The sequence below is a fragment of the Poromitra crassiceps genome (assembly GCF_964638095.1).
Source record: "Poromitra crassiceps genome assembly, chromosome: 28".
NCBI classification, from domain to species: domain Eukaryota; kingdom Metazoa; phylum Chordata; class Actinopteri; order Beryciformes; family Melamphaidae; genus Poromitra; species Poromitra crassiceps.
In genome coordinates this window covers 16,291,711-16,302,544 of record NC_139651.1, presented here as the reverse complement: position 1 = coordinate 16,302,544, position 10,834 = coordinate 16,291,711, and the positions used below count along the sequence as shown (strand labels likewise).

Sequence of the window (10,834 nt, the reverse complement as noted above, 5' to 3'; positions counted from 1 at the left end):
GAAAAGAGAAGCAACGTTTTCACGTCTTTTGTGGCTATGTAAGTTATCTCGTGATGCAGTATTCAGACTTGCCTTTGACCCAGAATGCCCAGATGTTGCGCAGACATACTTTTCAGCCCACCCTCATTTCGTATGCCAAGTTGGAAGCTTTTATTTTTCACAGTCTCGTCCTCCGTGCTGTCATCCTGGTTAGTCAGGTCTCCTTTTATGTCCCCCACGTCTTCTGAAGAAACTCTCAAGCGACGTTTCTCTCCAGCGCGCTGCAACTCGCACATCTATTTTGGCCTGTCGCAGTTTGATGACCTCACATGCGTGCGTGTGAGGTCATCATGTGTTGTGGACGCAGGGCTGGAAAGGTGGAGACATTTGCATAAATTTGCACAAGTTCATTAAAGCCAAGTCATTAGTGGTATGAAGTACTGTACATCAAAAGAACTTTGATTTACAAAATGACCAAACGAAAATAGTCACAAGAGTACAATAGTAAAAATAAACACACAAATGAAAGAGTGACAATGACCTCTGTGCTCTCCAGACCTCTGGAGTGAAAAGTTCATAGACTGTCGAATGGAGAACACCACCTTCCTCCACCCGAAGAAAGGCTGCCATCTTAACTTCCAGGAGGAGAACGACATTGTCATCTACATGGTCAGCTTTCTGGGCAGCTTGGCCATTTTGCCTGGAAACATCATCTCGGCGCTCTCCATCGACAAGATAGGAAGGATCCGAATCATAGGTGAGATGAGACACGGAGAACTGTGTCTGCTGTCACATCTGCTTCAGTGGGTCACCATGTGTCAAACTCCCATCTCTCTCTCTTGCTCTCTCTGTCTCTCTCTCACTCTCTCACTCTCTCTCTGTCTCTGTCTCTCTCTCTCTCTCTCTCTCTCACTCTCTCTCTCTCTCTCTCTCTCTCTCTCTCTGTCTCTCTCTCTCTCTCTCTCTGCTCTGTAGGAGGGTCAATGCTGGCCTCCTCTGCCTGTACCTTCCTGTTGCTGTTGAGTTTCAGTCAGGGAGCTGTGATCCTCTGGCAGTGTCTGTTCTACGGCGTCAGCGTGGCGGCGTGGAACGGCCTGGAGGTCATTTCTGTAGAGCTCTACCCCTCGGCTAAAAGGTACAGTCCAAGTTTCCCCCTCCGGTCCTGTGGTCCAACCTTACCCCTCCGGTCCTGTGGTCCAACCTTACCCCTCCGGTCCTGTGGTCCAACCTTACCCGTCCGGTCCTGTGGTCCACCTTTACCCCTCCAGTCCTGTGGTCCATCTTTACCCCTCCGGTCCTGTGGTCCAACCTTACCCCTCCAGTCCTGTGGTCCAACCTTACCCCTCTGGCTCTGTGGTCCAAGTTTAACCCTTCAGTCCTGTGGTCCACCCTTACCCCTCTGGCTCTGTGGTCCAAGTTTAACCCTTCAGTCCTGTGGTCCACCTTTACCTACCTGGTCCTAAATTGAGCCCTTGTAGGAACACGGCTATGATGAGTAAACATGAAGATATTTTTCCCTGATAAATTGATTTGAGTATGAAAAATTTAAAAGCTATTTTCAAGAGTGAAACAATAAAAAGTTCAAGACAAATGGATTTGTTTGCACAGACTTTTCAGTGTTTCGGTGGTTCAAACCGGTTCAAACCTGTCAAAAGGAAATGAATGTGTGTATGATGTAAGCAAGGGTGGAGGCGGAGCTGGAAGAGAGGGCAGAGAATTTTGATTTTGTTTCTTTTAACGATCAGATTTGTCTTTCTCTGGCCAGCAGTATTTGTTTTGTCTGCAAACATGTGGAGATTTTGCCTTTTTCACAATATCTTTTTATAATCTCCTTTGTACCGCCCCCTTTGAGACAGGTAGCACCGCCCCCTTTGAGACAGGTAGCAGCAGTACCCCAAAGAGACATTTGTTTTGCACTCTCAATACATTTTTAATTTCTGTCTCATCTTCACCCATTCATTCTCCAGACAGCCATTCTAAAGCCACCTCCTCCTCTCTCTGTGTCTCTGTAGAGGGACTGCGTTTGGCGTCCTGAACGGGGTCTGTAAGTTTGCCGCCATCATCGGCAGCTTCATCTTCGCCGCCTTCATCGGCGTCACCAAGATCGTCCCCATCCTGCTGGCCTTCGCCGCCCTCGTCTGCGGAGGTCTGCTGGCTCTCAAGCTGCCCGAAACCCGCGAGAAGATCCTCTCTTGAAAAGCCAAACTCACAGTATAGCTAATAGCTATGTGTACAAGTTTGACGGACAGCCATGCTATCTGAGCTGCGTGTGTGTGTGTGTGTGTGTGTGTGTGTTTGTGTGTGTGTGCGCGTGTGCGTGTGTGTGCGTGTGTGTATGTGAGAGCAGAGAGGCTGACTCATGATTATATGATCTTAAAAATCGGTCTGGTTGCCTATGGAAACCTCTTGGCCTCCGCGCCCTCTGTTAGCCAATCAGGCTGCCCGTGTGAAAATGTCTACTTCCTGGACCCATCCGTTTCTTAAGTGTGGAATGTATTACCTGATCCAATCCGGTTCTGTTTCTCAGTGTCGATCCAAACCAGACTGGACTTCTGTGTCTGTCGTCTTGCCCTCCACTCTGAGCCATAGTGTCTGTCTTAACTGTTAGCGCTGTGTTCTAGCTAGTAGTGAGAACGTCTTGTCTGTCGAATCTTGCCGTGACAAAATGTAAAGAATTGTTCTTTTCCGTTTGTTTGTTCTTTTTTCTTTCTTTTTTAAGAACGATATGAAACTTGTGAGTTTAGATATTTTGATATACGATGCTCTCTTTGTGACGTTACGTGGTGAAGAACAGTGTTACAGGACCTGCTGCATTTCTGATGACGTGTATCAAGACTTCTAAGGAGCACGTTACTTTTTTGGCGTGACTGTGTGTGTGTGGCTGTTCTCCACATGTCTGTCTATTTACTAAACACTATAGCCTGACTACCAATATTGTATGTGTTGTTGTACATGTAGAACTGTGTATAGTAAAATACTAGCTCCAACATGCCTGGAATAAATCCTTCAGCTGTACAGGATGTATAAATGTGAGGGAGGGCATACAGTACGTCTCATTTCCTGAATGTTAGTTAACTACTAAGTGGCTATCATGTGTGTCAGTAGTATTGTAATGTCCGTTTCTGATTTGATTTATTGTAATTTGACAACTTGGAAAAACACATGAAACGCCAAATAACATCCAGGGCTTAAAATTCACTTTGCAAACTGGGGGGGAACCCCCCCCCTTATGTTCTTCAGATAGGGGGGATTTATAGATTTTGGGGGGGATCTATAGACTTTGGGGGGGATTTTTTCAGCCGATACTATAACCGACAAATATCTGCTTCTCCTGTCCGATGAGCGATAATAATTTCACATTTTTGTACAGTATTTAAAAAAGGAACTTCACCTGTAGTTTATGCACACCTGAGTCTAAATTAGTCTATGGCTTTTGTCATTGTGCTTTATCTGCAGACTAAGCAGACATCACGGAGGATGTCATGAGAAAGTCAGATTTTTTTCCGCTGTGGTCCTCACAATTTAAAGATGGCAGTGCAGATTAGACGGAGTCAATTCAACACGTTCCTTTTAGCCAAGGAGAAGATCTCCCTGGAAGGAAAGTTGATTGGGAATATTGATCAGGTTGAGGAGCTCCAGAAGACAGGTGGGAGGCTTTACACAGAATGTTGATTTAGTGGACAGAGAGTAAACTAGCGGTGCAGTGCTGCACTGTTGGTCTCTGCTCTAACAGGAACAGACTAAGCTCGAGTGTTTTGTTTTGTGATGTTAAAAAATAAAGAAATGTAATATTGTATTTGATGTGCGAGCATTTTTATTTGTCAAGAACACAGAACCGTTCTTCTCACGTGCTACGATGACATTGTCATTTTGAAATTTAAGTCAGAGACTCTAGTCCCCATCTCTGATTTGAACATCAAAATAACAATGTAGGCTATATATACACCCTTTTGGGTAACACCTTATTTGGGTATTCCACCTACAGAGTGTTTACTGAATTTGTAAGGGTAGATCTTGTGCAACCTGCTGGACTTGGAATAATGAAGACGATGGGTGACTTTAAATTGGATCAGTTGGTGTCTGCTGTTAATCGAGCAGAGTTGGACTACAGATAGATAGACCCCTGTCCCATATCATTTCAGACAAGTCAACATCAAGTTCCTCCTGCCACGCCTCCCTATAATGGTCTCAGTGGGGGCGATATGCCTGTATCATAACAGTGAGTGGGAGTTCCTGTTCCCAGGTCTACAGCAGCTGGGCTCGCGGGGTGGGGCCTTGTAAAAACATGGCAGCACACAAGTGTGAGCAAGTGTCGGTAGTAGGAGGATGTGTTTATTCTGGGCGAGGTGTGAAGAGACACTGCTGATCCCTCCACCAGCTTGACAGCACTGAACACAACATGCATGCTCGGCTCCGAACTACACTTTTGATTCTTAACGTTTGATTTTAATTTATTTGGAGGGAGATTTGGCAGATCAACTTTTCTTTAGTTATAGGTTCAGAATCATAGGTTTTCACCATTTGAGATGGACCAAAATGATAATGAATATTACCAGCATTCTTATTAAATCTAGGGCTGGGGCGATGATTCAGTACTATCGTTTGTTCTCTATTCAGTGGCATCAGGTCGGCCGCAGGTAATAATATGATAATTGGATTACTAAATTTCACTCTGCTTATTTTACCCATATTGTGATATGCATTGGTATGTTTCGAAACCTCTCGCTCCCCTCTCAAATTAAAATTCAAAAGGGCTTTATTGGCATGATCAGGTGCATCTTACAATAGAAATTCTATCATGTATTGTCTCGTAGAGTGAGATGTTCAGCGAATGTCACTCGCCTAACAATTAGATGAAATTTACTGTCCACCTCTGTGTGACCCCTCCGGTCCAGTTCACCATATCAGGCTTCCTGCTATGTTTCACACCCAGGGTGCAGAATGCCCCACCAACACACACACACACACACACACACACACACACACACACACACACACACACACACACACACACACACACACACACACACACACACACACACACCTACACACACACACACACACACACACACACACACACACACACACACACACACACACACACACACACACACAACACACACACACACACACACACACACACACACACACACACACACACACACACACACACACACACACACACACACACACACCTTTCTCACAGCCCTCAGGGAGGCTGCACCCACTAACCACACAGTTCCCCATCATTACACTGATTTCAATTCAGACAGATCATAACATCACTGAGGACGGATTCACAATAAAGTCGTGTGATTCTCTATTGTTCGCTTTGGGGAAACCCTTTTCTCTCTCTCTCCCCCGGTCAGAGGAGCCCAGGAGCTGGTACAGACAGCTTGTGTTGCTCAAGGACAGCAGGCCGGAACGACCTGGGGGCTTGAACCCACAACCTCCCCACTCTCCCTACCCCTCCCTGGCCACTGCACCACCCTGCTGCCCATAAGATCACCCATGATTTCCCCCCAGCACTCCTCTATCATTCATGACGGTTGTAGGGTCACGATAATATCAGGGTGATGTGACCTCTGACACTTGACCTCCTTACTATTGGTTGCTTGTAATGTTGGCGATCTAGGAACTGAAGCTCGTTCCACTGTTGACCTCGCTGTGTGTTGCTGCCCTGGCATGTCAGCTAAATGCCTCAAATGAAATATCTCCATATTTGAACATGGTCAGTTCTGTCTCTTTTCTATTTTGATTTGATTTGTGTTTACACAAATCACTGTTTTCTAATCTACACCTCTCATATCAGCAGCTGTGAGCACTGAGCATCATTGAGCATCATTGGCAGGGACTGACAAAGCTGCCATTTTTCCACATTTCTGTTTATGAGCATTTTTGGCAAGTCTGCGCGGAGTTGTGGTGCACATCCCCAGGTTTGGACTCATACAGTTTCCTGAGTGAATCAGTATTCATAGTATTCCCATGATGTCACAAGCATTTTCCTACCAATATGACGCTATAATACACACAGCTCATTGGCTGTTTGTGTCACTTGATTGTAATCACCTGTTAATTGATTACAATCACCTGTTATTTTCCTACCAAGATGGCCGTGTGGTGATGTAACAGAATACTATCAATATTAGAGACACTGCGGAGCACGTCATCATTCGGAAACCATGCCCAAAACGGGGGAAAACACAAACTCCCCCCGCCCCCAATCCTGGCGTTCTCCTATGTCCCGTGCATGGTCGCGTGTTGCACACAAAGATCATATATACGGAAGATGAACACTCCAACTTACTTCACTGACGGCTAGATCCACATTTTTCTTCTCGCCAATTCTCAATGGCTTCCTTGTTTTGCTCAGGAGTACAAAAAAACTTTAATTGGCGATTTTGTACATTTGTTGTCTGCGCAGCCCACCACACAACAGCTTTTAGCTGTGTTTAATTCAATGAAAATTATGCTGGTGTATGGAAGTGAATGGAGCACTTTCCCCCGTGATGGCTGTGGCCTATTTCATGCAGTGTCTCTATGGCCCGGATCAATCAACATGAATATGCGTATTTATGCATATAAATGAAGTGAAAGAAGCCTCATACAAAATCCTTCTTCTGTATAATGAAGCAAGAAACCATAACACCTGTTTTGTAATTATATCAGTTTCAAGTTTCAAGTTTTCTTTATTGAATATTCTCTTGGCAGTTTATGTAACTGAAATACGAGAATATTTACAATGGATAAAATCAATGGACTACAACATAAAAATATAAAAACCACAATTTAGAATAAAATAATAAATTGGTGAGTCTTCTGTATTTTATCAACAGTCTATGGCAGTGATGGGTAGGGCTGTTCATTCTATATTATTTGGCATTCAGGAGAGAGATATTTACAGTGAACAGTTCTGGACAAATGGGTGAATTCATTTGAATGTAAGAATCAGGTAGTGTGTGTGATCTCTCCTCTTCCTCTTTGTACTGTCAGGGGTTCCCGTCAGGTTCCTGACAGCATGAGCTGCCCAGTCGTTTAGTCTGATGGAGGGAGGTCGACTCTGAGTGACACTTTCCCCATAGAAGAAATTGGTTCCTTAGGAGGGCAAAATCAATTTGGTTTTTCCATTATTTTTACTGCATACATGCTGTAATTTTCACACTATTTTCCTTCATATTCTCATCTTTCCTCTCCTTTCTTCTATATTGCATACTGGCATTTACTGGCTTTTCACTTATTTCACAGTACACACCTTTCACATTTTTGATAAATTCTCATGCTGCATATATATTTAATTAATGTGTCTCAGTATTTGCTGCCTGCAAGTGAAGTCAAGTAGGTCTGTAATAATCCATACTTTTTCATACATTTCTAACCTACTTGCTCTGCTGTTGACTGTCGGCAGTATTTGTTCATATTAATATAATAATTTGTTCTGGTAATATAATATATAAATATTTGTTCTTATTTATATATATTATATAATATATATATATTTATATTTATATATATATATATATTTATGTTGTATTTTTCTTTGCTGTATCCTAAACTCTATTATTTGCTGTTGCAGTGACCCAATTGACCCACAGGGTTAATTCAAGTTTGAGCTAATTCTGTATTCCAATGAAGGCCATATTATCAGGCAGCCAGAACAGCGATGGCGGAGGTTTGTGGAGGGAGGGGGTTCGGTAGACCCAGGAGGCCCAGACAGGTGGCAGGCAGCCCAGCCTCACAGAGCCTACTGTGGGTGGGCGTCCACCCAGAGGTGCCAAACTCCCAGCCAGGCTCCCATAGCCTCACCTTGGTCAGAGTGACCCGGTAGGGTCACACACACCGCGGGTTCAACCCCAGTTCACTGCAGCCTGGCCTCGGCCTGACACAACACAAACCTTTCCACAAGTTTGTTTAAGGTGTTGTGAAATTTTCCTGTAGCCTATTTGATCTACTTTATTGTGATTATATACACGGATCCAGCCTGTGGTTTTACTGTATATAAGTGCGTGTGATTTTTTGGAAATTTGAATCCAACTTTGAGATGCTGTCAAGTGTTGAGCTCTTCTGTGTTGCTTTTCATTAAAGAAATGCCAGTGGGTGTACAATATGAGTGTTCACAATTAGTTTTCAATTATCTCAAACTTACCACTTGGCACAATCTAATTATTTAATAAGTCAAGAAGGAAATGTGACTATAAAGACTTAATTTAATGTTGATCAAATCCAGAGGATCCATCCAGCCTGTAAAGAGTTCCCATTTAGTCAACCGGGGACTGAAGTTCCATACTAGCTTAAAAACTACACAATTTGCTGTAATTTTGCTTTGTTATTTTTGTAGGTGTCACTATTTTCTGAATGGCCAAGAAGTGATTTTAGGACCAAAACCTTTTTTCCTATTCGGCACAGAGAGAAAGTGAAGAGAGGACGGAGACAAGTGAAATAAGGTTAAGGATGAGAGAGAGACAGAGGAGAGAGAGAGAGATGGGCAAAAATGGAGAGAGAGAGAGAGAGAGAGAGAGAGAGGGGCAAAATGCTGAGAGAGAGAGAGAGAGAGAGAGAGAGAGAGAGAGAGAGAGAGGGATAGAGAGAGGTTAGTGGTGACAGTAGCTTCTAGCGGGGCTGGTTCTCACAGCTGAGGTGTGAAGCAACACCTCCGGACTCCGTTGTCAGCGTGTGAAAGCATCACACCTCCACTTTAGCCGGCTAATGCAGGTCATCACCCTTCATTACAGGCATCAACACACACATTTACATTAGCATGCGAGACATTTAGCACAGGCTGCTAGCAAGGCCCACTGACAAGCAGAGACACAGTAGCATCATGGGCTTCAGATCAGGAGAAGGGAGGTGAAGTCAGGGGTCAGCTTATGTCAGTGGGAGGAAAAGAAGGAAAGATTAGAGTTCAGGACCAATTGATTGATGATAATTAACTGATTTATGAATCGATGATTAATGCCAACGAAGGTCTTGCCCTGGAGGTGGTTCGGCCGAGCACCTTCAGTCGTAGGCTGGTCCCACCCAAGTGCAGGACTGAACGTTACAGGAAGTCCTTTCTGTTAGCTGCCATCAGGTTGTTTAATCAACACGTCAAATAATGTCTTTATATGCTGTGCATATATGCACTTCCCTGCACTTTAGATATTCGTGCAATGTACCTGTGTGTGTTTGTTTGTGTGTGTGTGTGTGTGTGTGTGTGTGTGTGTGTTGCTGTCTAAATTGTATTTTATCTTGTTGGCCTGTTCTTTAGTCACTTTATGCACATTTTTTGCACTTTAGTATTATTATTATCAGTATTTTGCTGCCCCCTTTTCTTTTCTTAGTACTTGACAGTACTTTTTGTGTGCCTTGCTACATGTTTCAATGTCCTCATGTTTTCCTGTTTTTGTCCTGACATGTTGAATGTAGCTGCATTACGTGACACATGAATTTCCTGCAAAGGAATCAATAAAGTATCTATCTATCTATCTAAAATACATGAGAACCAGGTGGCAAGCTCAGGGTTGGACAGATGAAGCCTTTGCGGAAGTGATCAGATCTGTAGTTCGAATGGTCAGTTGAGGCATGGCTCCAAAAGGGACTTGTTACCCGTTCACCCCCATGTTAAAATGCTCAACTTTACAAAAGGACTAACCATGTTGACAGACTGGTCCAAAACACGCTTTGGCTCTAGTCTATATAATGTCACCTTTCATGCCGACTGTGCAGGGGCTGCATTTTTCTATAACTCACGTGTTTAGAGTCAAATAGACGATAGAAAAGACGATGTTTGTGATTAACAGGTCGCCTGTCCAGCACAGCTCGCCGATCACAGATCAATAGCTGTGTGGAAACCCCTGATCGTGAGACCCAAGATGGCGACAGCCACGCTCCCATATAGGCTCCAAAATCCAATTAGTGATGTCACGGTAACGCTGTCTATATTTTATATACGGTCTATGATGAGAACGTCCTGCAAAAGTGTATGTTTTATTTACTCTGCTTAGTGCAGACTTTCCCTTGAATTTACTTTATTTATGTGCTATTATTATTATTGTGCTTAATTTAGTCTTTTTTAAAGTCTTTCTGATTCTGATTCTGATTCTGATTTATGTGCTATTTGGTGGAGATATTTTGTTAAATCCAAAGCTCTATTATAAATGGTGGTAGCTGTCAGATTTTGAACCCCGGTAGTGTTAGCAACTTAAAGGACCATGTTCACTTGCTGTGACAGCGATGAAACAACTAATTTGACACAACAAAGATGTATTAATTCTCAACAGTTTTATTTCCTAGTACGCAATTATCTTTATTATTATATTCCCTTATTAGCTGACTGGCTCTTTGGCTTTGGTGTTTCAAAATGAGTGAAGGTTTCCCTCAGAGAAAGTTTCTCTCAGAGAAATCAGATCAATTAGAAAACATTTCGCTGAACCCCCAAAACATGTGCAGAACGCATCAGGCTCGTGGCAGAGACAAAAACACAAGAAGCAAAAACTGTTTATTGTTTTGAGCAGGAGTCAAAATTCACACTTCTTGCAGCTGAACTTTCCCAGACACACAGAGAGAGAGAGAGACAGACAGAGAGAGAGGGAGGGAGGGAGGGAGGGAGGGAGGAGGGTCTGAGTGAGGGAGGGAGTGTGTGTGTGTGTGTGTGCGTGTGTGTGTGTGTGTGTGTGTGTGTGTGTGTGTGCGTGTGTGTGTGTGTGTGTGTGTGTGTGTTCAGGGCCAGTAGCCTCTCCTTGAGACAGTGATGGTCAGGGAGAGTCTGCGGAGGTGTCACCTCACACCTCTGCGGCCTGGCCTGGACTTATAAGCCAGAGGGACGGAGCAGAGCGCCATTCGCACACAGCCTCCCCAGTCTGACCACACGCACAACAAC

The 10,834-nt window shown here is 43.8% G+C and overlaps 1 protein-coding gene across 1 annotated transcript in view; it reads left to right on the top strand.

The window, feature by feature from the left end:
- sv2ba (synaptic vesicle glycoprotein 2Ba) overlaps positions 1-2,175 on the top strand; it is a gene marked incomplete at both ends in the record, with an annotated part of 20,510 nt that extends 18,335 nt beyond the window's left edge. The window contains 3 exons of the mRNA XM_083662415.1: positions 536-736; positions 955-1,114; positions 1,992-2,175. Of these exons, the coding sequence (XP_083518541.1) occupies positions 536-736; positions 955-1,114; positions 1,992-2,175 (545 nt within the window). The remainder of the gene's footprint in view (positions 1-535; positions 737-954; positions 1,115-1,991) is intronic.
- Between the last annotated feature and the right edge of the window lie 8,659 nt (positions 2,176-10,834).